The sequence below is a fragment of the Eurosta solidaginis genome, chromosome 1, assembly GCF_040869045.1.
Source record: "Eurosta solidaginis isolate ZX-2024a chromosome 1, ASM4086904v1, whole genome shotgun sequence".
Lineage (NCBI taxonomy): Eukaryota > Metazoa > Arthropoda > Insecta > Diptera > Tephritidae > Eurosta > Eurosta solidaginis.
The window spans coordinates 121273291-121300108 of NC_090319.1; the positions used below are offsets into that span (position 1 = coordinate 121273291).

Genomic DNA, 26818 nt, shown 5'->3' on the forward strand with positions numbered 1-26818 from the left:
CCTTAAGCGTAGTTGCTTCACGTGTTATTTATGATTATTAATTAAAAATATTGGATCTCGTAAAAAGTTAAACTTAGGCAAGATACACACGAGGTGTAGCTTCGTAGACGCGTACAAAATATGCATGCAGCTAGGATTTCTACGCCTCAAGATTTCTTATGCTGTGCCTAATACGCGACTATGAAGCTACGCCTCGTGTGTATCTTGCCTAAGTTTAACTTGTCACCGTGGCCACCGTGGTGCGATAGTAGCGTGCTCCGCCTACCACACCGTATGCCCTGGGTTCACACCATTTTTTGTCCAAATGGACTGAGGTGGCAACCGTGTTCTCAAATGCAAGCTTCCACATCAAATACATACACATATAAATAAGTACTTCGATATTACGAAATATATTGTCGCGCTGTAAGTCAAAGTATTCTTGCATAAAACCTTTTTGAACACCACAATACCACAGAGTAAGTGTAAAATTTCACAAAAATAATACATTGTTCGAAAAATCACACCGCATAACTGCAGTCCTTGTTTACGAATTTAGAAACAATGAGAATGGCAAACACGAACGAGTATGAAATATAATGTCAAAACGTATATGCAAATGGTTGTATTTCAATGCACGAAAATGCTTTAAATACGCATGAAATTGTTAAATTAAAGTGGAAAAAAATGTTAAAAATTTTAAAATATTTAAAAAGCTTCTTTTAATAACAACAAATACGCCTTACATATTCTATTTATATATCAATTGGTAAGGTTTATCTCATCATTATCTTAATCTAAAGTTTTTTTTTGAAATTGAGTCGAGAACTGTGCGTGTGAATGTGCGAATTTCACCGATCAGCTGTTAGTTGCGCTACTCGGTAAAATTTACAATGGTGATAATCGCGCACATCAGATGATGCATCGGTTTGCGGTTCATTCTCTTCATAGATGAATGGATTTGAGACTCTTTGTTTCGAGAGAGTGCTGTGAAAATGGACATTTTTCCCAATGATGTCACTCCAAAAAAATTAATAGATCTGAATATTGGAATTTTGACATATATTACAGCGATTTTATAGTTTCAATCATTTAATAAAATGATAGTCTAAAATAATAATTTCTTTAAACTTATTTTACAATAATACGACTAGTTGGAGTTAAATATAAATAAATCTTAGTAAAATTTACATTTTGATTAAATTAATGAGTCAAGTATTGTAACTCATTTAACTCACAGTGAAAACCAAATATTCTTTTGAAATTTGAGTAAATGGGACCTAGGATATAATAGTTAACACCATTTAGTGGATCAGGCTTATCTTACATGTCTGACGTCCAGGTTCATATTTACAAAACCTGTTATTGTGATAACTATTGAATGAGAAATATTTACCCACCGCCTTCGAACTAAAAATATTTCCCCATAATTTTTGAACGCATTTTGTTTTTTTTTTTTTTTGTTTTTGGCCCGTTTTTCGTTTTAAATTGCACATTTTTTGTTCTGGCACCCGGTTCAGCTGGCGCGAGGGATTTATCTGTGATTGCTGCCAGCACAAATTTGAGACAAATACCTCGTGATCATTGTTTACTATATAGTTTGGCAGCCTAAATTGAGGTTATGTTGCGAATAGAGTGGAAGACTCTCGTATTTAGTGAAAGAGAGTTAGGAAGAGCAGAGTTGCATTGGATTAATATAACTTCAATCATTGCATAAATATTAAAGATAAATTTAGAAAAAATGATTAAATACTTGAGTATAAGCAAACATTTTCTTTCAATTACTGCAACTAATGTGTCCTAGATGCTATATATTCCAAAATTATGACATTTTATGTCTGTTTAAAAATTTAACTTCAATTTCCCTAAGATTTCCGTAATATGGCCATTAGTGATGTTTGTGTGTGTGTGCAAATTTCGAGCGATCAGCTGTTAGTTGCGCTACTTGGTAAAGTTTACAATGTCTTTGATTCTCTTATTAGCAAGCAACAAGACAAGATCATTTGTTATTATATTTTTAATGCGCACAATGGCAAAAAACAATTTCTACAATTAAATACATTGGCCCGTAATCATAGTCGAAATAAAATAGAGTTTTATTGGTTTAAACATGATTCTAAATTAAATATCTTTTAGCGTTAAAATGCGGGTTGTAAGGTTTACTTACGCGAGGATTATAGCCGATTATAAAGAACACTTCCACTTGTCTTTTCTCTTTGTTTAATTACTTTGAAGATAAACGGAAGTAGCCATTGACAGCTGCTGACAGTGCTGCCAATGCCACTAATTGACGTTTGATATGATTACATATAGAGATGCCAATTAGGCGCAAACATGCCGGCCGCCTTGAACGACCGTTCAAAATTAGAAAAAGGTACAAAGTATTTAAAGTTTACATCAATAAAATTCGAAGTGAAAAAATGTCTGTTTTTGTTGGTAATAGTGATAGCTTCGCAATAGGTCTTAGCAGCTCTCCTTCGGATATTCGTAGGTTGACAATACTTACGCGATCATCTGAGTCGGTATAATGTTGGTAATAGTGAAAGCTTCGCAATAGGTCTTAGCAGCTCTGCTTCGGATATTCGTAGGTTGACAATTCTTACGCGATCATCTGAGCCGGTATAACTGTCGAGAACTCGTCCAAGTTTCCATTTAGTGGGCGGAGCGTTGTTGTCGTGTATAACTACGACATCATCTCGTTGTAGGTTTTGCGTTGGACGAACCCACTTCGATCGTTGCTGAAGATTCGCGAGATATTTGTCTTGCCATCGCTTCCAGAACTGCTGCCTTATTGCTGTGATTGCTTGCCACCGCTGATGAAGGTTGCCCTTGAAAGGTTCTGTGTCAAGCTCCGGTAAACCCTTTATTGGTTCGCCGATCATAAAGTGCCCAGGTGTTAGCACTTCGAAGTCTTGTATGTCAGAAGGTATCCAGAAGAGTGGTCGAGAATTGACGCATGCTTCCACCTCGGTTAGGAATATTGTAAGATAGAAATGCGGAGTCTAGTACGCGTTTTAAATGATGCTTTATGCGCTTAATTCCAGCCTCCCAATAGCCGCCCATGTGTGGAGCGCTTGGAGGGTTAAAATGCCAGGTGACTTGGGTGTTGACGAAGTAAGATGCCAACTCTTCATCGTTAACGCACCTTTCAAACGCGGCACGTAGCTCCTTTTCGGCACCGACAAAGTTCGTGCCATTGTCGGAGAACATATGCTGACAATGTCCTCTTCGGTTGGTGAAACGTTTGAATGCGGCGATAAAGCTTGCAGACGTGAGGTCTCCGGCCAATTCTAGGTGCATGGCGCCTATGCTCATACATATAAATGAGAATATGTACGCCTTTGTTGATTTCGCGCCTCTACCATGAGTAAATTTTACGTTATATGGGCCGACTAGGTGGTAGATCGGACATCTGCTGCTGCAGCGGTTTGCGGTTCAAGCGTTTGCATCGTACGCAATGGCGGTATGTACCCCGAACTAAATTGCGAATGTCAGGGATCCAAAATTTACGTTGTATAGCAGCTTGCATCATTTGCGGGCCAGCGTGCAATATACCGATGTGAGTTTCAGCGGCTATTGCTTTAGCGAGCGGTGAATTTTTAGGCAAAACAATCGGATGTTTTATATCGTTCGTGCACGATGCGTTCTTCATTCGACCTCCTACTCGTAAAATGCCTGCGTCGTCTAAAAACGGCTGATGACGAACGAGTCTACTACGTATCGGTATTGGCTTCCCTGACCTGCAATTAAAAATTTCTTGTTGGAAAACATGGCTTGGGAATACCTTACCAAAGATAATTCGGATTGGCGGATTTCAGAGCATGGTAACGGTCCGGATAGCCGTTCGTGTGCATTCGACTTCTGCGCAGATGTGAGAGCGTTGTCTATGAAGCGAAGTATATGTGCGGTCACTCGTTTGAGTTTGTTGTAAGAGTGAAATTTCGTTAGTAAATCCCAATCTTCGTGCGTTTGCGTTACATGAGAACTAGTTTGATTAATTTCAGTTCCAACTTCGTAGTATGTTTCGTTATGTGTTGCGTCCAAAAACGATCGGTTTCGGATAACCAGTGTGGCCCCTGCCACCATAAGCGGTGATCGAGGAGCTGTGCAGGTGTGAGGCCCCGAGAAGCGCAATCTGCAGGGTTATGCTCTGAGATGACGTGTCTCCAATGCGATGACGACAACACTTCTTGTACAACGGCCACACGATTTGCAATGAACGTTGCCCAACGATTTGGATTTGATTGCAGCCATGCCAACTTTATCGTTGAGTCTGACCACGCGTACAGCTTTTCAAGTTTGTGACAAAAACTTTGTTGAATTAGGCGGACGAGTTTAGCGTCTAGATGAGCTGCGCAGAGTTCCAGACGAGGTAACGAAGTTGTTTTTAGAGGAGCTACTTTAGTTTTCGCAGCAATGAGCATGACTTTTATGTCGTCGTCCGATGACTGAGTGCTGCAGTAAATACCTAGAGTTCGGATATCGCTTCCATCAGCCAAGCGATGAGACACCTGTATAGACGTATGCGGCATGTGTTGTCTCAATGGCTCGCAATTTATTGCCCACTTCCGGAGCTCGAATCCACACTGAGATAAGACGTGTGAGATGTTACGTTGAAGCGCTGTCAGTTCTTGGAAAGAGTCGGAGCCGGAGAGCAAGTCATCCATGTAAAAATCTGACGTAACGATATTTGCGATATTTTGATATAACGCGCCAGCTTGTTGTGCCGCGCGATGCAACGATTTGAAAGCGAGATGAGAAGCGGATGCTACCCCATAGGTAACCCTTAATAGACGATAGTCGCGTATTGGCTGCGATGAATGCTCACGCCATACAATGCGTTGAAAGTCGACGTCCCGTTTATCGACGTAGACCTGTCGATACGTTTTCTCGATGTCCGCAATTATACCATAGCGATGGGTGCGGAAGCGGACTAAAATCGGGAAGAGATCTTGTTGGAGCTGAGGACCAACCATTAGCGCGTCGTTTAACGAGTGCCCTGACGACGTCTTCATTGACGCGTTGAATACGACCATAAGCTTAGTAGTGGAACTTGTTTCTTTTACCACTGCGTTATGTGGCATATAGTATGCGGTTTGAGTTGTTGGAGTAGCTAGCTCCATATGAACCAAGTCAAGAAGCTCCTTCATAAATTTACAGTACTCTTCGTGAAGGTCTTTGTTGGTGGCGAACCTGCTTTCCATTCGCAACAATGCCCGAACGGCTGCGTTACGCGACTCACCAATCAACACCTCGGGTTTTAGCGGTAAACGTACAATAAATCGGCCGTCAGTTACGCGCTGTGTTGTATCGTCGAATAACTTCTCACAATATAACTCTTCGGGCGTGTAAAACTTTCTAGGTGGTAGCTCTTCCAGCTCCCAAAACTTAGCGAGGAGGTCAGTTAGTTGCGTATTACAAAAATGCGTTGAGATCACCCGGGGTTTCATTTGTGAGGGAGTCGCGTTGCCAAACAGCACCCAACCAAACACGGTGTTCTGTGCCATCGGAGTACCATTTTTACCCTCTTTTAAACCGTGGAGTAAAAACTTGTCCATTTCGTCCATGCCAATCAAGACATCTATCGGACCAGTTTCGAAATAGTTAGGGTCAGCAAGCGGTAAGCCACTGACATACGGCCACCGTGATTCGGACAAGGCGTTTGTTGGTAGGTCCCCAGACCAGGAGACCAGCATGCAGAAGCGTGTAGTGGCGGCGTTGGTATATGCGGCACGATGACGAGCTGCGGCAGTTAGCGAAAACATGTCCTTTACTAAGGCATTTTAGACATGCACCATCTGATTTGATTGTGGATAGCTTTGCTCTCGCGTCGAGTTGGTTGAATTTTTCGCAAGTGTAGATTCGATGTTCACCTTTGCAGTATGTACACGATGTGGTTTTAGCGGTTTTTGATTATGGATGATTTTTTGGTACTAATTGGTTGCATGTTGTATGCAAAACGTTCTTTGCAGTTGTACGTGCATTTGCGGCAGCGGGCACCATCTCCAAAGACCGGGCTCGCGTTTCCGAAAAATCACGAAGCGATGTAAACGATGGCACATCATCGGCCACAAGCGATAATTCCCACTGTTTTCGCGTTTCATAGGCTAATTTTGAAACAGTCAAATGGACAAGCCAGTCGTCCCAAAATTCAACCGGGCGTTTGAGGGCACGTAGCGCACCAACGTGTTGCAATGTTAAATTTAAAACATGTTTAATTGCTTTTGCGGAGTCTTTCGATGCCTTTTCAATCGATGATAATGCTTTTATATGACTGTCCACTAGGATACGCATAACTTTATAGCGTGCTGTCAGCATATTCCAAGCTTCACTGTAGTTGCTGTCGCTTACAGCAAAACTACTAACTAATTCCAATGCTTCACCATTTAAACAATTGCGCAAGTATTGCATTTCTGTCCGTCCGACAAACTTGCATTGGAATTCACTAGTGAACAGAATGCGTCATGAAAAACGATCCATTTTGTTGGATCGCCACTAAAGGATGGTAATTGCAGCTTCGGTATCGGAATGCATGCAGGTGCAGTCGGATTTACTGTAGGATTTGGTTACTTTTGTGGCGCAAGAATGCGCTTAAAATTTGATTTAGCGATCAAATACCACTCCTCACCTTGAATTCGTGCCTGCTCTTCTACTGCTGTATTTTCGTCGCCACACAACACCTCCACTTCTTCTTGTGTTTTGCAGAAACGTTCCCAATGCTCCTCTCTCAATTGCAAATATGTGGTTGCAGCCTCTGCATCGACTGCAAGCGAATCGGCTTTGCTCGATTGCAAATGCCGCTTTAATGCATTTAAAGCAGAATCGCGAACTTTCAACGAAGACATTTTTTATTTGCGGGTTTTTATGAAATGTTTTAATTAAAGCGATGTGGACGTATTTTGCGGAAATATTGCGCGATCCGGGTCGGTGGACCAAAATGTTAGCGTTAAAATGCGGGTTGCGGGTTTAAAGGTTTACTTACGCGAGGATTATAGCCGATTATAAAGACTACTTCCACTTGTTTTTTCTCTTTGTTTAATTACTTTGAAGATAAACGGAGGTAGCCATTGACAGCTGACAGTCAGTGCTGCCAATGCCACTAATTGACGTTTGATATGATTACATATAGAGATGCCAATTAGGCGCAAACAATATCATTTTAAGCCTGTTATAGTCCACTTAAACACTATTTTGACTCTAAAAAAATATTTTAAATTTAAAATGATATTAGCCCGATTTTAATTTTTTAATATAGGTTTTAGGTTGGTGGTCTGCTCTCAAAAGTTGCGAGAAATTAAACAATTTGCTATTTAAAAGCGATGAACTTAAATGGAAGTGAGAAAAGGCTTCCCCGACAAGCAAATATACGTCAGGAGCTAATTTATTATACCTAGAGTGCGTACTAATACACAATCTTAAAATGTGCGATGGTTACTTGGCTCCATATATGCGAAATCTTTAATTAAGACTATTCCGCATTCAAAGGTATTTGTGAGTTTTGATATTTTAGTATCTTTTGAGGAAAAAGTAGCGTCCTATACTGATTTTCGCATTAAATTTAGAAATAAATATTCAATGGACGGAATTATTTACCACAGGCGTCGATTTTTAATACATGTCAAAAAATTTCGGGAGAGGTGTCAAATGAAGCGTTTTGATTTCGGAAGCAATAATCCGAAGGCGGCAAAGTAATACTTTTACTCTATCAAGATATTTTTGCAAAAAGAAAAGTTTAAGACTTTCATGTGGTTGATGTTATTTTGGTGATATTGTTGTACACAGAAAAGAATTAACTAAAAAGGCGTTTTGCGCTGATACAATTTTCACCAGTTTCGCAGCCGTTTGAGGGTAATTATTCAGTTTTTTGTGAATATCTATTAATAAAACAACAATTTCTTATTTCCGACTTCTAATTATTGAATTACATTACAGAGTTCTTGAATTCAATTCTGCTGGCATTTCCTTTTGTGTCCTCTATTCCCCTTTACATTTGCCAATTCCTCTTAAAAGAAAGCGTGAAATAAAACACGGGATACAACAAGAATTAGCAACAAAAATTTTAAGAACTGCTTGGGACGGGCGCTGCTGAACTACTTTCCTCCTTTATCATTATCTTAGTCTATGTCATGATCGACTTGAATTCAATGATTTTCTAATGTAAAAGGGACTTACACTTTGCAGGTCCATGTACAATGGCTCAACATTCTAGGTCACTTCTTTCCTATGAAAAACTATACTAAACTCCCTTTATTTATGCTGACTTTGCGAAGACAAACCTAAATTTGATTTAACCTGATTATGTAAGAGTTTTTTTCAAGTAAAAAATTACCATTTTTTATACGTGGAGTCAAGTGACCACGGTTGTAAGGAACAGCGTGAAATTTTAAAATTTCTAAAAAAATTCTTCAACATTCGTCAACATTGCGAGCGACGAACACAATCGATGTTACTGCGCCAAATGCTCAGCGACAACTAAACTAAAGAGAATATGAATATGACGTGTGAATTGAGTGTGCACAATTGTGCCACTATTTGTCGATGTCTGTCATAGAGCTTCCGGCGTCATTCGTGTTCGTTCTTTCCACTCAACGTCTAATATATTCAAGTTTTCGAAGTCAGATGTGTGTCCTTTGTTGGTCAAATATTCGCATAGTTCTGTTGTTGCTTTTGTTTTTAAATTTTTTTGTAATTCTTGGTCATGAACTCCTGTTCACTTGAACTGTAGATTTTCCTTATATCGTATTCGAATAGAAGTTTTTCATTCTAGATGATGATACGGCTTTAGCATACCAATTAGTTTTTAGGGTTTGGTTCGATTATATAACTTCGATATATAGGAAGGCTAACTTGTGGTTTTTCTATTTCTCCACTGTTACTTTATTTTGGTGTGCTGGTTATTTAGTGCCTTAAGTATTTCTTCCACGTCCTTAGTTTTGATTATAGCGAATATATCATCTACATATTTGTTTATATATTTGATATACATATATGTCCTTTAATTTATGCTCGGCAATGCTGTCGTCAACCATTTTGTCTAAAACTATATCAGCTACAGTGGGCGATAGAGGATTCCCCCTAGGCATGCCATATACCTGTTGGTACGGCGTACCATCATAGGTGAAATAATTGTAATCCCTTAAGATATCGAAGTTATAAAAGGGGTTTTTTTTTACGCGAGCTCTAAAAAAATGCTCCATCTAGCTAAACAATTTTATTATGTTGCTTCACAGCACTGGTGTCAGGTGTCAAAATAAATGTTGTGTTTGTGAAAATTTTAAAAGAAAAACGAAAAAAATGAGTAATCCTGTCGATTCATTGGTAAATATTTGTATTTAATTGTAAATATTAAATAAAGAGTGTTTATTTATTGTCTAGTTTGTTTCCCTGCCCATTGGCCAGCAAAATGATGTATGCGAAGTGGTGAACGAAATATTAGAGGCCGTATATGCTAGCTCCAGTTCATCCTCCGAAGATTCGGAAAGCGAAAATGAACAGCATGAGAGGTGTAACAACTTCGAAGGCACGCTTGATGCGATGAGCGGGATGGATTTCAAAGCGCACATGAGACTCAAGCGTGAAACAGTGGTGCATCTTACCAGTAATAACAAAAGATTTTTTAATTAGTAAATACATTTATAAACTAAACAAATATTTGATTTCTCTAGCGAGGTATTCCACATTTTCTTTTGTTACTGACCAGTCTGGTGATGGAAGATCACGTATCACACCCAAGAAATCCATTTACATGTATATATGGTATATTACCAACAGCGTGACATTTCGCCAACTAGGCAATTTGTTTGGTGTAGCCACATCAAGCGCATGGTCCGTTGTCCAACGCGTTTCTCTCTATTTGGTATCTATTAGTGATGAATATATCAAGTGGCCAGAAGGCATTGAGCTACAAAAAACGGCTGAAAAGTTTTACCAAAAACAACGTATCCCTGGTGTTATTGGAGCTATAGACTGTACGCACATTGGTATTAAAGGCCCGAAGGATCAAAAATAAATGTACTTCAATCGTAAAAAAAACCTATAGTACAGTGCTGCAAGCTGTAGTGGATGCCGATAAAAAGTTTATTGATGCAACCTGTGGCGAGCCTGGGTCACTTCATGACTACAGAGTTTTGAGAAGATCCAAACTCTTTAACGATGCCGACAGACTACACGAACAAATGTTTGCAGGTTCATATTTTATAATTGGGGACTCGGCTTATCCGACGACGAATTGCTTGGTGTCTCCATATAAAGACTACGGAAATTTCACTCAAAGTCAGCGAAAATTTAACGAAATCCATTCTTCAACGAGAATGGTTGTTGAAAATACGTTTGGACTTTTTAAAGGACGTTTCCGAAGACTTATGAAGTTTACGGAACAAACAGATTTGCAGACGATTACAACATCGTTGTCAGTGCGTGTGTTTTGCATAATATTTGCATCACCCATGACGATTTGTGTGACGCTGAAGAAAATGAAATGGACGATGCAGTTTCCTTTGAGATTGAAGAGGAAATAGAGGAGTCGAATTCCAATTCCAACTTAGATAGAAGGGAAAATCTTTTTAATTATCTAAGGCAACACAATTTAATTTAAAATAACCTTTTGACTTTGAAGAATAAATTATTATAAAAATCTGAAGATAACACGTTCATTTTCCTTCGACCAATGCTTGTAAGTATAATGGGACGTCAGAAAATGTCCCTCATTACCAAGGTGCTTTATGCGATTCGACGAGGGACTCGTAAACCTAACGGCAAACGCAGATGGCGTTGGAATTGTCATAAGTGAAAGTGTCTTCCAACGATTAGCTCTTTGATGGATCGGGCGCTTCGGGATATTCATACCTGGACATCAAATGTCGGGTTGAAAGTCAACGCGGATAAGACGGATATGGTCTTGTTTACAAAGAGGTACAAAGTCCCAAATTGGACCAGGCCTAAGTTAGGGGTGACCCTACAAAAGAAACCTTGCACAAAATATCTAGGAATCATCCTAGACAGTAAGCTGTCATGGAAGCTCAACGTGTAGGAGTGTGTGAGAAGGCCTCAACGGCTTTTTATGCATGTAAAAGAATGCTGGGGTGTACGTGGGGCTTATCGCCCTCTCTTTGTCATAGCATTTACATTCCAACCAGGCTCGGTGCCTCGGGGCAGCTTGAGCGCCGACCATACGGCCATAGTAGTATAGCGGCATCAATCACAAGACGAACATACTACCTGATTCCCTATCTGCGCTTCAAGGGAGATCTTAAGGCCACAATAGAGGTGGACGGTTGGCGCAAGGTTGCTCAAATGGCGGTTCCAAAGTAGTGGAAGAAGAAGGGTCTGTGGCAAACTGTGCTGAGATGCGCGGGGCTGTAAAGTGTCGAAGATTATGTGTAGGTCTTACAACCTTAGACTAACTGAGTTGAAATCTTCAATCATTCGATTTTCAGTATATATCGCACCCTAAATTAAAAAGAGTCAGAACTCTAAAACGTTTTATATAGATTTATTAAAGTTAATCCATTCAAGTTAATATTCCTTAACTATTAATTAGTCCCATCTGACCTATTGAAAATCGATTTTTCAGTAAAATTCAAAGTTAATAAATAAGGTTTGATTTGAAAATTGTTTGCCGATATGAGAAAAATCGAATACAGGTGAAAATTGCAAACCCAAGCATTGAAAAACGATTTAAAAAAATTGCAAAATTTAAAGTTAAGAGTTTTTTTTAAACGGATGACTTTTGCGGTTTTCACCTAATTTTACTTTTTTATAAAAACATGTACAAACACATACGTCATAAAATGGATATAAACGAAAGCTCATGCATCTTACTCAAAATTCGAATTCTAAACACGCATCCTCAGTTAAATTTAAAATTTGTTACTAAGAGTTTTTATAATTCTTCTGAGTTTGCAGTTTTGTATTTATTATTGAATTTAAGTATGACAAATTGTTAGTCCTAATGCAAAAAAAGTCTACTGTTTTTTGACACCATTTTTGTCCACTCAGCTTGAGCAATTTCTTCCCCATAAAGAGAATAAGTTCAAAAGAATATACTCAACTCAGCTGAAAAAACTGTATACTCAGAAACAATCTAAAAATTCTTAGTGACTAATTGTTAAATTTTACTGAAGATGCGTATTTCGAATACAAATTCTGCGTAAGATCGTGAGCTTAACTTTATATCGACTTTGTTACGTGTTTATACATGTTATTACGATATCCGATTTTGATTCGGAACAAAGTCGTGTCAAACCTATCACACAAATTTCTTTATAAATTCGAAAGAAATGAAATAAACGAAATTAGAAATAATGGTAAAAATTTACAAAGCGGGTGGATTGCAGAAAATGACCTAGAAGGTTCAATATAGACATATCATATCGTTTTCGAGATAGTCCCACTTATTCACCCGTTTTTTCCATTAATTCCAATTTCCTCTGCTCCATCTGCGCATCCTTTTCAAATTTTTTCCTCACCAATTCTTTGAAATACTGCAGGGATTCGTCTCGCGATTTCACTTTTTCTTCTGCCATTTTTTTCTTCAGCTAAAATTTTTTTTTAATAGTACAGCTCCCGTGCGGAACGCTTTTTGCGTGATGATGTATTAGCTGACGCAGATGGCACTGGCGATGCAATTGGTGGAGGTGTTTGCGTTGATGATGGCATGATCGGTGAAGGTGTTTGCGTTGTTGATGGCATTATTGGCGAAGCTGTTTGTGTTGGTGATAGTATTGCTGATGGAGAAGGTGATGGCGATGGCACCAACACTGTCAGTACTGCTGGCGTTGATGAGGGAGGCGATGGTGAAACTACCGACGACTGACACGTTGATGATAGTGGTAGTTGCAGTTTTCAACCGGCATGCAGCCAACGTGGACAGTGTGGGTATTAGAAATTATTGGGCTTTTCCCAAATATCTCGTCCATAATTTCCATATATGAGTAGCGCCAGTTCTGCAGTTGTTGTCTTTTGCTGCTTTGTATGCGTTAAGCAACGTACGCATTTTCGCTTCCAAACATAATGGTGTCATATCCGCATCCTAAAACGAATGTTTATTAATTTGATATGCCATGTAATTTATATGATGGTTAAATATGTTTTCTAACATACCCCAATACCAATGGACACCATATCTTCCAATACATTTGAGAAGGCAGACCTCTTTTTTTTTGGATGCAGGAACTCTTCCTTCCGTGCAAGGTAGCATCTCAAGAATCCTGCGGTTTGTTCCCGGCTCCACTTTCTACATTTTTTTTCCTGAAATCTATAAAACAATTGCTAATTTAATATTTTTTTATAAAAAACTCTAGCGCATATTTACTTACGTTTGCTCCATTTTGTTTCACTTTATTTTGTTATTGACGTTTATCTGCACATTCGTATGTTCATTTAATTCGCTCGTTCACAATAGTGCCCTATTTTTGAATATGCAACACTATACAACACTATCAATCAGGTCGACAATTACCTAAGCGGTTTCAACTGAAAGCGCTTAGCCAACTCAACTCGACAACTTTTTATTGTTGCTTTCCATGCAATTCAGTAAGCTAGCTAGTGTTTTAATTGTACTCGTTAGCAACGAAATACAGCTAAAATAACTAATTGGTATGCTAAAGCCGTATCATCATCTAGAATGATAAACTACCATTCGAATCACCCATTGATTGAAAAAATGAACACGACCATAAGATTTATAAGGAAAATCTACAACTAAAATGAACATGACCACAAATTAAAAAAAAAATTATAATATTTTATATAAGAATGGCTATTTTAATGCATTAATAGACGCATGGATAACAACAACAATAAGCCAAACTAACTGCGCGCAAAGCATCATTGAACAAAAAAATGTAAAAGAAAAGCAAATATACACAGGCGTGAATTATATACCGGATTAACGGACAACAAAATATTGGATATTATCACACACAAAAACAGCAAAAATTTTGGGTATAAACTAGGGGTCGCAAAAATTCAAACTGTGGCTGTGTGAGTAAAACTAAAATCATCTTATTGGTAGTGGTTTAGTTGTTGATGAAAAATCAATGAGGTGGGACGTATGCACGCATGTTTGTTAAAACACCAAAAGTAGTTCGTAAATATGCCATATAAATAGTACCTGATTGCTTGAGTCTAAGGAAAAAATTAAACAAAATAAATTGTTGATATGACACCATTAAAACATTCTGCACATGAGTGTTTGTCTGCAAAATATATTTTCGCAAATGCGCAAATAAACAATAACTTCACCCGATGTTGCTACTCTGGTTGTTCAGCGACAACTAAAGACAAAAGAGAATAATAATAAGTGTGAAGTGGCGCCAACAATTTATTCAACTAAATGGAGAAGCGACTGCCGCGCCTTGTTGGACGGCCATTACCGTTTAAACAGTTAAGCGCCAATTAAAGGGCGAATTAATGGTGACTTATAACCATAAAGCCATAACCAGATAAAACAGCTGATCACACCTACCTTATGCAAATCAATATAATCGAGTTAGCGTTATGGTATGGTACAATTAATCGATTACATTGATTTCCCTAAGGTAGGTGTGATCAGCTGTTTTATCTGGTTATGGCTTTCTGGTAATAAGTCACCATTAATTCGCCCTTAAGTAAGTAAATGGTGACCGCTGGCATAAACCAAACCGAACTTTGAACAAAATCTTTACACAAACAAAAGAAAAAATCGACAAAGAACAAAAACATAATGTGGTATACGAAATAAAATATAATGGGAGCGCAGGAAAGAACTTGCAATCAAATATACATTGGATCGACGAAGCGATCGCTAAGTGTACGAATAAACGGACGTAGAGTAGGCGCCAAAAATATAAAAACAACAACAGCACTATGCGAACATTTCACCAACTAAAGCGGCACTTACCCACCGACGTGTGCCGTACGTACGGACGTTTGTCGTTCGAAACACGTTTGACCGAACCCTCAAGCCCGTAGGAATGAATGTGTGCGTGTTTGGACATGTACGTAACATATTTGTGTGTGTATTGTTTACAGCAATGCACTGTTGCCATTGACCAGTTTGCATGCATGCTTATGCAAACATCAACTTTTGGAATTACAATTGTTCATTGCGCAAATGGCAGAAACAAATACTAAACAAAAATTTCTGGTTCATTTATTTGTAACCTCCAATTTTATATAATACTTTTAGGATATTTCAACAAAATTTTAAACAATCATTAGGCCTTTTTGTATAATAACTGCAATTGATACAAACATAGCACAAAACAGTTTACTAGGCAACTCTGTCTTGCGAGAGAGCGATCAGCTGACACGTTCTTACGGAAAAAATCAAAATTGTTTTGATTTCTACGTTACGCGCTACGTACGTACGTGCGTTGCACCCCGGTGAGTTTTCGTTTACATTGCACACTCATAAGATGTTGTTGTTGTTGTAGCAATGCTCGCCCCACCTAATAGACGCGACCGATCACAAATTGTCATCAATATCCTCTAACGGGATTCCAAGGAAACTTGCCGTTTCAACAGGGGTGGACCATAAGGAAAGGGTGTTAGAGGCGTTGGTTCCACATTACAATTAAAGAGATGGTTGGTGTCATGTGGGGACACATTGCAAGCGGGGCATACATTTTGTATGTCGGGGTTGATTCTGGATAGGTAAGAGTTTAACCTGATACAGTACCCAGAACGAAGCGGAGCAAGAGTGACACGCGTTTCCCTGGGGAGTATGCGTTCCTCTTCCTGCTTGTGTTTTTTCGCCTCATACGGCTGGGTTCTTAGGTGCCGTATTTCCTCAAAAAGCTTACGGAGATGACTCCTTAAGCCACTAGGCGGTGCTGGTTCATCAATCAGATGTCTGTTGGGATGCTCAGGTTTCTGGGTATTCAACAGGAACTGTTTGGTTAGCATCTCATTTCTCTCCCTGATGGGGAGTATTCTCGCCTCATTATGCAGATGGTGTTCTGGGGACATAAGAAGACAGCCCGTGGCAATTCTGAGAGCAGTATTTTAGCAAGCCTGTAGCTTCTTCCAGTGGGTAATTTTTAGGCTTGGCGACCATATGGGTGACGCGTAGCACGTAATCGGCTGGCTAATTGCTTTGTATGTAGTCATGAGCGCTTCTTTATCTTTTCCCCAGGTACTGCCAGCGAGGGATTTGAGGATTTTGTTACGGCTCTGAATTCTCGGAACAATTGCGGCTGCGTGCTCAGCAAAATGTAGATCCTGATCAAACGTCACACAAAAGGGTTTGGGGTGTAGGACAGTCGGTAGCGTAGTTCCATCGACGTGGATGTTCAAAATGGTCGACATTTGGGACGTCCATGCTGTAAATAAGGTCGCGGAAGATTTAGTTGGTGATAATGCCAGGTTTCGCGAGGCGAAAAAACTGGAGAGATCAGGGACGTAGCCGTTTATTTTATTGCATAGCGCATCGATCTTTGGGCCTGGGCCTGTGGCCATTATTGTGCAGTCATCGGCGTAGGAAATGATTGTGACTCCTTCCGGTGGTGAAGGTAGCTTAGATATGTAGAAATTAAACAAAAATGGGGATAGGACACCACCCTGTGGCACCCCTTGTTTAATTCTCCTTGGTTTTGATGTTTCGTTTCTAAATTGCACCGATGCCTGCCGACCACCCAGATAATTTGCGATCCACCTTTTAAGACATGGGGAAGGGTAGACCCTTCCAGGTCTTGCAGTAACGAGCCATGGTTGACCGTATCAAAAGCTTTTGATAGGTCTAGCGCTACGAGTACTGTTCTATGGTGGGGGTATTGATTTAAACCGCAATTTATCTGGGTGCTAATGGCATTTAGCGCGGTGGTAGTGCTATGGAGTTTTCTGAAGCCATGCTGATGAGGGGCTAGCTGCAAATTTGCTTGGAAATAAGGGAGCAAAATGGCTTCAAGCGTTTTTGCCACTGGCGATAGGAGAGATATCGGACGATACGACTCACCTATGTTAGCTGGTTTCCCAGGTTTTAGTAGCGGGACCACCTTGGCCATTTTCCATTTCTCGGGTATGACAAAGGTGGAAAGAGACAGGTTGAAGACATGCGCTAAATATTTGAAACCCTCTTTCCCTAGGATTTTAAGCATCGGCATGGCTATGCCGTCTGGGCCCACTGCTTTGGATGGCTTAGCGCTAACAATGGCGTCCTCAACCTCTTTAGCGGTGATGGTGATTGGTGACGCGCTGAATTTGTGTTTATCTGTGTGTCTATTGGCTCTCCGTCTATCTTTGTCGACCGTAGGATGCATTGTATATTGTCGGCAGAAAGCGCTCGCGCATTTTTTCGCATCCGACAGCACTTTGTCGCCAAAGTCGATGGAAACTTTGTCTTTGTGCTTAGTCGGATTCGATAGGGACTTTACGGTGGACCAAAGTTTACCCACACCGGTAGAGAGGTTACAACCTCTTAGGTGCTCCTCCCATTTCGCCCGCTTGTGTTCGTCCACAAGCAATCTGATGCGTTGGTTTATATCCCTTATTTGGGGGTCGCCTGGATCAAGCTGTCTTATAAGGTCACGTTCTCCCGCTAAGTTTGCGGCCTCCGCCGGGAAGTGGGGCCGGATTTCGGGAATTCTCCCGGCGGGAATGAAACGTGCCGAGGCGGATTCAATGACCTTACGGAAGGCACGCTCCCCTTGGCTGGCATCAGTCGGGATAGGGAGGGCAGCAAAGTGGTTGTCTGTAATTGATTTATATTCTTCCCACTTTCCTTTTTTGAAGTTTATGAAAGTGCGTTTTTCAATGACGATGAAGTCGGCGGTACGCTCGAGCGAAATAAGTATGGGCAGGTGGTCGGATGCCAATGTTACCATCGTCTGCCAGTTGACGCAGTTTACGAGTTCTGCGCTCACGATTGAGATATCTGGCGATCTGTGACAGCTTCCTACCATACGTGTGGGGGCGTCTCCGTTTATGGTGCAGAACGTGGTTTCTTCTATTTGATCCGCCAACATCCCACCCCTACTGTCCGCCCGCAAGTTTGAATGCCATAGATCATGATGGGCATTGAAATCGCCTAAGATAATGCGATTGTTGCCAGTGAGTAAGGCCCTGATATTAGGGCGGTATCCACTGGGGCAACAGGTGGCAGGAGGGATGTAGATGTTGATGATTTCTAGGTTTGCATCGCCTGACCGGACAGATAGGCCTTGACGTTCTAAGACATTGTCCCTGCGGTCGATGCCACGATCAAATACATAATATTGCACAGAGTGGTGTATGATAAACGAGAGGCCGCCTCCATTTCCGCTCTCGCGGTCTTTCCTGTGGACATTATACCCAGAGCAGATCTGCAATGACAGTCCATGGTCGGGAAAAATCCCGAGTCGCTCCGGTACATAGAACCGACTGCCTTGGGAAGCGTCTCACTTATAAGATAGGTCGTGTCAACTGACACGTTTTTGGTACGTACGTTCGTGAGTAAAGCGGCAATTACCCACCGACGTGTGCCGTACGTACGGACGTTTGTCGTACGAAACACGTTTGAGAGAACCCCCAAGCCCGTAGGAATCAAAGTGTGCGTCTGTGTACATGTACATAACATATTTGTGTGTGTATCGTTTACAGATAAGCACTGCTGCCATTGACCATTTTGCATGCATGCTTATGAAAACATCAACTTTTTCCAATTTAATTTTGGATGTTGTAAAGGCTGGAATTAATACTAAATAAATATAAGTAGATTACATTACACTTTTACATAATTATTTCGAATTATTTTCACAATTTTTCAAACTTTAATTAGATGTTTTTGCATAAAACTGCAAACGGTCAAAAATTAGCGCACAAAAGTTTATTAGGCAGCTCTGTCTAGTGAGAGAGCGATCAGCTGACACGTTCTTACGGAAAAAATCAAAATTGTTTTGATTTATACGATCCGGGCTACGTACGTACGGGCGTTGCACTTCGGTGAGTTTTCGTTTACATTGCACACTCATAAGATAGGTCGTGTCAGCTTACCGTTTGCAGTTTTATGTAAAAACACCTAATTAAAGTTTGAAAAATTGTGAAAATAATTCGAAATAATTATGTAAAAGTGCAGATTATAAATATTTAATATATTTATATTTATTTAATATTAATTCCAGCCTTTTACAACATCAAAAATTAAATTGGAAAAAGTTGATGTTTCCATAAGCATGCATGCAAACTGGTCAATGGCAACAGTGCTTATCTGTAAACAATACACACACAAATATGTTATGTACATGTTAACAGACGCACACATTGATTCCTACGGGCTTGAGAGTTCGGTCAAACGTGTTTCGTACGACAAATGTCCGTACGTGCGGCACACGTCGGTGGGTAATTGTCGCTTAACTGCCGCATAACTGCCGCATTAAGGACACACAGCGGAGTTCGAAAACGCGAAAATATTAGACGTTGTGCGGAAAGAACGAACACGAATGACGCTGGAAGCTCTACGAATACAACAGAAAATCAATACTGCAATGAATTTTAAACAAGACGTAAATAATATTAACTGCGCATACATAACGGCATTATCAGCCAATGGACGAAGCAGTAAAGAGGAATGGGGGGAAGTAAACAAAATGTTAAGAGTTGTTTATTTATGTTTATACATGTGTTAAGGTTTCAATATTATAAAATAACTAGCAGACCCGTCAGACGTTGTTCTGCCCTAAATTTGGTCTATCTCCATACATTTTAATAAGCTTTTTCCGTCTAACTCTGCCCCCCCCCCTCTCCTACCTTTTTCTTAATCCTTTTGTTCACTCCTCCCCCGTATTTTCGCTTCATCTCTCTCTATTTTCGTCTCACCCTATCTCTTTCTCAGTATCCTTCTCCTTCCTTTTTTTCTCTTCTCTAAAGTTTTTCTCATTCTTCTTCATTCCTTATTGCCAGGCAAATCAAATAGGACGTACATATGTAAATAGTTATGTGGGTATTATTAATACATGTCTTTATTTCGGCTTCGCATGCACATTTATCAGTTTTGCCGGTTGATGCAACTAAATCGAATATCACAATTAAAATTACTTTAAAGCTGTTAGCAAACCCTTTCATTTGATATCCATATTACACACACATTCTAGGGGTATCCGGGCCCAGGTTTTGCCCATATCTTGAGACCCTAGTCACCCAGCGGTATAAAAATTACTCTGTACTAAAGCACTCATCAACAGCTTTCATTTGTCACCCATATTCTATAAACACATTCTAGGGGTACCCGCGTCCACGTTTTCTCTTATATCGAGACGCTAGTTACCCGCGGGTACGTAAAATACCCCGTATTAAAGTACTCATAAACAGCTTAAATTCGATACCCATATTGTACAAACATATCCCAGGATTACCCAGGTCCACGTTTTGATCTCATGACTCTATCCAGAAAGGGATAAAAATTAGCCTATGTCTGTCTCCTGGTTCTAAGCTACCCCTCCACCAATTTTCAGCCAAATATGTTCATCCGTTCCTTCCTCTTCAATCACTCTTTATCTATTTAAAAAAGCGCATCAAAATCCGTTGCGTAGTTTTAAAGGTTTAAGCATTCAAAGGGACATGGGACAGCAAAAGCGACTTTGTTTTATAATATGTAGTGATAGTGATACATGCAAAAATACCAAAAAATAAAACTTTTTTTGAAGAATTTTAAGGAACTGTTTAATATTTTTAACGAAAGATTATTTTTCAATAGATGTATGCATTCTTAACCATTTATGTTGCATTAACAATTAACCATTTATGTTGCATAAATACATATGTATGTACATACCTATGTCAATTTTTATGTTATTGGCGGCCACCGTGGTGTGATGTTAGCGTGCTCCGCCTACCACACCGTTTGCCCTGGGTTCACACCCCGGTCAAAGGAACATCAAAATTTTAGAAATAAGGTTTTTCAATTAGAAGAAAATTTTTCTAAGCGGGGTCGCCCCTCGGCAGTGTTTGGCAAGCGCTCCGGGTGTATTTCTGCCATGAAAAGCTCTCAGTGAAAACTCATCTGCCTTGCAGATGCCGTTCGGAGTCGGCATAAAACATGTAGTTCCCGTCCGGCCGATTTGTAGGGAAAATCAATAGGAGCACGACGCAAATTGGAAGTGGAAGAGAAGCTCGGCCTTAGATCTCTTCGGAGGTTATCGCGCCTTACATTTTTTTTTTTTATACCTATGTCAAGCTCATATGATATGAAAATACATACATATGTACATCCATACATAACTATAAACCTACGCCCGAAGTTAAATAACGCAGCGAATGCTATATATGTACGTATGTATGTGTCGCATCAAGCCTCACTCAAAAGCAATTAGCGCGGACAGTTCACAGCGAACAAACACACATACGCATTTTTTAATGAAAATGTTACTTTTGTTTAAACAATTTGGCTGATATAAGAAAGGAATCAAGTATTTTATTTTTGATGCAGATCGAAGGTAAATATTTCAAAGTTTACTGAAAAGTAGAATTTTTTTAAATCCATCCATCCGTTTATGAGTTATAACTGTGTAAACAAAAATTTGATGATTTTTTACTACATTTTGGCAATTTGCCACGCCCCTATAATATATACCTTCAAATTATATTAACTGTACCATCTCACGTAGCTAAGCTTTCAAATGCAAAAAACCGTTTTAAAATCGAAGCATTCTGTGTGAAGTTATGTGAATACATGGCATTTAGCGACTTTATTTTATACGATTTATAGAAGATATATATATAGATTATTGCGCTGAGTTTTTAATGCACTACGTCTCAGTCTGTTGGCTCCCATTTCCCAAGGCTATTTGATTAGATTGATATTCTGATTTGCAAGCGATCTTTTTATTTTGATTGCAGAAACTCCTACAAGCGCATCAATCCGAAGTTCATACAGAGGTGCATCTCTTTAAGGTTGCCGAACGAATGCAATCTAAGCTTAAAGTTGATATTAAGCGATTTAATAAGGAGACGGAGAGTTATACGAAATATGTAAATACCACAGAGAGTAAGGTTTAATTTTATTATTGTCTCAGGCTTTTCGATACACTGTCTGGTTTTTCAGAGGAATTGTGTAGACGTAAGGATGCCATTGACGATTTAACTTTACGCGTCAAATGGGCAAAGACGGTTTTGGTTGAATGGCGTGAAGCAATGGCGGATACCAATAAAGGATATCAATTAATTGAGAAGTATTTCCAGGAAGATGAGGTTCTCGCGCGACAGAAGGATACGCGCCGCCAAATGTTGCTTAAGGAAGTCGAAAAATATCGAAAAGAACTAGTGAAGTTGGATGATGAACAAAAATCAGTCCAACAAAATATTGAATGCACAGCAGTTTTATATCGTACAGCGCATTTAGAACGCCACCAGATGGTAGAGACATGGAAGTTAGCTGTGCAACAAATGTTACAACGGGAGCGAGAAATACGACAAAATGAAAACGAATATGTTATTTTAAAGAACGAATCTCAAAGTATATTAAAAGAGCGCCAGAATTATGATCAACATTTAGACTCCATTATACAAAATAATAGAGAAGTGGAGCACACTATTGAAATATTGAATGATGAAACATCTGAAATTAAACAGCAAATCCAAAAACTTGTCGATGTAACTATTTTGAAGGAAAACGAGGTTGATATTTTAATTAAAAATTTGTCTATACATATATCAGACTTGCCTAAGTTCATCATAAGCAATGTTGGGAAAATTCTAGTTATTTGTTTCCCAACTGTCTTGTTGATACAGCGTTTCACAAAGGGGAAACCAATTTTTTTAAATAGCGCAACTATAATTAAAAAGGAAGGGCGATAAGGTAAGAGTTTTTTAAACCCAGCTGGGAGCTCAGGAGCTCTTTTCCTTTTTTGTTATAAATGTATGTTACTGACATTATGCAACTCACTCAAAGTGCAAATTATAAGTACACTGCGGATGTTTATGCAAAAAAATTAAAATCTTCTCTTTTATGTTTTATTGGTTTACATATAAAACGATTTCTCGTCCGCTGTATACAGTGGGCCTTTTTTATTATATCTCTTCTTAATTTTCTCTGCAAATTATAATTGGAAAACAAAAACAACTTAGTATGAATTAGACGGGGATTGACCTTATTCCTTTTTTAAACATATGAAAACATTATTTTAAGGAATTTTTATTTAATTTAATATTTTGGGAACAATTTAAACAACATGTCATCAGGACGGACAGGCACAACTGTTTCGATTATACCTTGTAAATCTCTTCAAAACCTTTTCTCCCGGGTTTGGGTTTCGAACCCGCTTTTCTACGATGGTTAACTGTTAAAAATACATTCAGCCACGTCGTGCCTTAAGCTAGCAGAGCTATGTTGTTCAAATTGTTTTTGCTTTTTAAATGAAATTTTTTCTGGGTGAGCAGAAAAGGTTTTGAAGCGATTGAAGGAAAGGCCTGTAAGGAATATCCGATTTATATGGGCTAATTCCATTTCAAGACACCCGATCCGCGCAGGACATGATTTTTGATTTCGATGAAATTTTAATATGTTGTTCTTTGGTCAAAATAATGATACAAGTGTTTTTGTTTGTCTCAAAAAAATTTTTTTTCCGATTTATCGGCAATTGAATTCCATAAAATGCTGTCGGTATTTTATTCACCTATTTTTTCAACTGTCAATAACTTTGTCAAAAATTAACCGATTCTCATGATTTTTTCTTTGAAATGTTCGTTATTATATTTACTTTTATATAACTTTATAAACAATAGCATATATTTAGTAAAAGTTTATGACTTTTTTAAAAATTAATTTCTCAAAAAACGTTATCTTTTTTTGCTTAAACTTTTTCTATATTGAGTGAACAGTTCATGTTCCAACTTGGCTAAATGCTTATTAGCCGAAACATTTTGTTTTCGAGATATGCATTTTTGAATATTAAACATTTTTCCCCCATTTATTGATGCAATGCATTACAGCATAAAATAACTTTGTCAAAAATGAACCGATTCTCATGAATTTTTCTTTGAAAGGGGGGTTTGTTACTTTTAATTTTATATAAATTTGTAAACAATTGCATATTGTTAAAAAAAATTGTTTTTTTAGTATTTAGTAAAAATTTATGACTTTTTTTCAAAAATTAATATTTAAAAAAACGGTTATTGTTTTCTGTTTAAACTTTTTCTATATCGAGTGAGCAGTTTATATTTCAACTTGGGTAAATATCCATTAGCCAAAGCTAGTTGTTTTCGAAATATGAATTTTTGAATATTAAACTTTTTTTCGCCATATATTGATGCAATACATATAACATACAAGGCGATCAATGCCAAATGCTTAAAATTAATAAAAAATATCGCATTTATTATTGAAAACATTCATTTGTTGTTATTTTTCAGAATTATAGTGATTTTGTAGTAACACGGCGGCAAGTGATGTGCAATATGCCGCCGATTTACTACAAAATCAGTGTAATTCTGAAAAATAACAATAAATGAATGTTTTCAATAATAAATGTGATATTTGAGGCAAAAAAAACACGTGTTTCATTATTTTGACCAAAGAACAACATATTAAAATTTCATCGAAATCAAAAATCATGTCCTGCCCTGACCGGGTGTCTTGAAATGGAATGAGCCTGTGTAAGTTATACGCAGGTTGTGTGCAAGTTAAAAAAAGATTCACAATAAATAAATAAAATTCATGTAAGGTCTCCATGATATTTAGGATTAAGTGATACACAAAATACATAAGTCAACTTTGCGACCACTGAACACTATAATTCAAAACTAAAATAAAATATTGCCATAAGTAATTTGTAGCAAGGTAAGTAGCAAAGTTTTTTTACTTGTCAAAAATATATCGACATATCCTAATAGAAAGCTTAAAACTTAAGTTTTGTTAAGAAGGACGTATCTTAGCGAAGTCGTTAATAGAGTTGAATCTCAGGAGACTGGTTGAAAAGCTTGTAACTGTAAAAAACATGTAAAAAAGCTTCGAATTTATCTTAATTTATTGGTAAACCAGAATATAGATTCATGTGTCTTCTATAGTATAGTTAAGCATTTTAAGTTAACGAATTGTGAAAAGAAATGAAACTAAATTTAGTTAATATCTCTTGTGTCAAAAAATGTCTTATTTCAATTGCAATGTTTTAACCGGCCTCCTGAGCATAGTCGCCACACCATGTTTTTAGTTGGGACCAAAATTCATCGAGAAAAGGACCAAATCTCAAAAAAGACCAAATTTTTATACTATTTTATTGTAATATAAGTGTCGTATTCGTTTTAAAATATAAAGTTTTAGGATATTTCCATGAATTCCTACATAAAATTTTACTAAAAATGGGAGTGTTTGCTTTAATTCAAATTGCACAAACAAAAAAATGTAATTTTAGTTATTACATTTTTAAATTTCTAGGACAAGTCTTTTTCTCTCAGTAGCCAAACATTGTGAGCTTGGTTGTGCTCGCAAAGCTCTTAATGCCAGGATTATGTTTTTGATTGCAATGAAATCAAATGTATAGCGCAGTTAGGTTTTAGTAAGGAACGGTTAAAAAATTTGCGTTCTGGTGTTGCCGAACTCAGTAAAAAATAAATGAAACTAAGCAGTCCTTCGAAGCAAATTTGTTAATAATATTTATATAGACAATTCCATTTTCCCTATACGTTAAAAGTTAATACCAGATTCAATAAGTGTGAGTTTTGAAAAACTCTTAAAAGTTTTAACTGTACAATAGCGGAATCTGATTATATTTAATATGATATGAGAAATTATTTAACAGTGTTGTTAATGAAGTTTATATGGTTCTGCTAGTACCTACGGGAACAATTTTACACAAAACACTTCTTCCGAAATCGAATCTCTTTAAAAATAAATTTTTTCAATCGAAATGCGTTGTACATTAATAAAGCTTCCATTTTCGAGAAGTATTTCTGCCTTACTTCCAGTTAAAATATTTCCTATGCCAAGCTATTTAGAGATCTTGGAAGGCTTAACACCACAATATTCCTGGAATTCGTTGAACTTATTGAGCTTATTTGAGTTGTGTGAGAAACGTTTTAATATCGACGTGCCTTCACAAACTCTCAATATCTATACCGAGAAAACCTAATTTTATTGAGTGGCAAGTAGACGAAACATAAAATAAATTAGTTTAATTATTTAGTTTTCAATTCACTTACCTCGGCGGCCATCGTAATGGCTTCATCAGTGGCAAGCCATGCCATATTTTTTATAGCAAATGTGCATTTGAAATAAATTCTAGTGACAAATATCTATCACGAAAATTGTTTGATAACCCATCGAAATATCTAGAAACAAAAACAAGACTTTTTTTCTGATAGGTTAGGCTAGGTTCCATCATGGCCGGTCCATCATGACCTCACATAGACTGAATTAGTCCGTAGTGTTACCAGAAGTTTATTTTAACGACCAAACTGAAAACCCCTATCAGAAATCAGGACTTATGTTATAAAATAACTCCGTCCTATTGGCAAATACGAGAAGCTTATTAGGACTTAAGCCACTTTGCACTTCCAGATCTTACAGCTGTATAACTCCTAATAGCTGGATTCTTAGCCTGGCAAGCGCAGGGCACGAGCACAAAACGTGCTCGATCGTTTCCTCCTACAACCCGCACTTCCTACATCTACTATCACTGACCAAGTCTAATTTAAATGCATTTGATGCCAGAAGGCAGTGTCCAGTCAGAATACCCGCCATGAGTGTACAGTCCTCTCTTTTTAATGATAGAAACAACTTTGTTCTTCGACTCTACAACCCCGCTCTTCAACGTCTATGGAGCAAGCTTCAAGGAATGCGCCCTTTTTAGCTAGTTCATCTGCATCTATTCCCATATGCCTTGGGACCCAATATAGATGTATGCTTCTCCCTGTCCCGATTCTCTCCAGAGACTGCTTACATTCTAACACG

General features: G+C 38.3%; 1 protein-coding gene across 3 annotated transcripts in view; it reads left to right on the forward strand.

Annotated features, from left to right (window-relative positions):
* The window catches only part of Ccdc39 (Coiled-coil domain containing protein 39), a 622904-nt gene that overhangs the window by 253006 nt on the left and 343080 nt on the right, over nt 1-26818 (forward strand). For all 3 annotated transcript variants that reach the window (XM_067759763.1, XM_067759764.1, XM_067759761.1), the window contains 2 exons: nt 21772-21919; nt 21977-22548. In XM_067759763.1, coding sequence (XP_067615864.1) covers nt 21838-21919; nt 21977-22548 — 654 coding nt within the window. In that variant the 5' untranslated portion in view covers nt 21772-21837. The remainder of the gene's footprint in view (nt 1-21771; nt 21920-21976; nt 22549-26818) is intronic.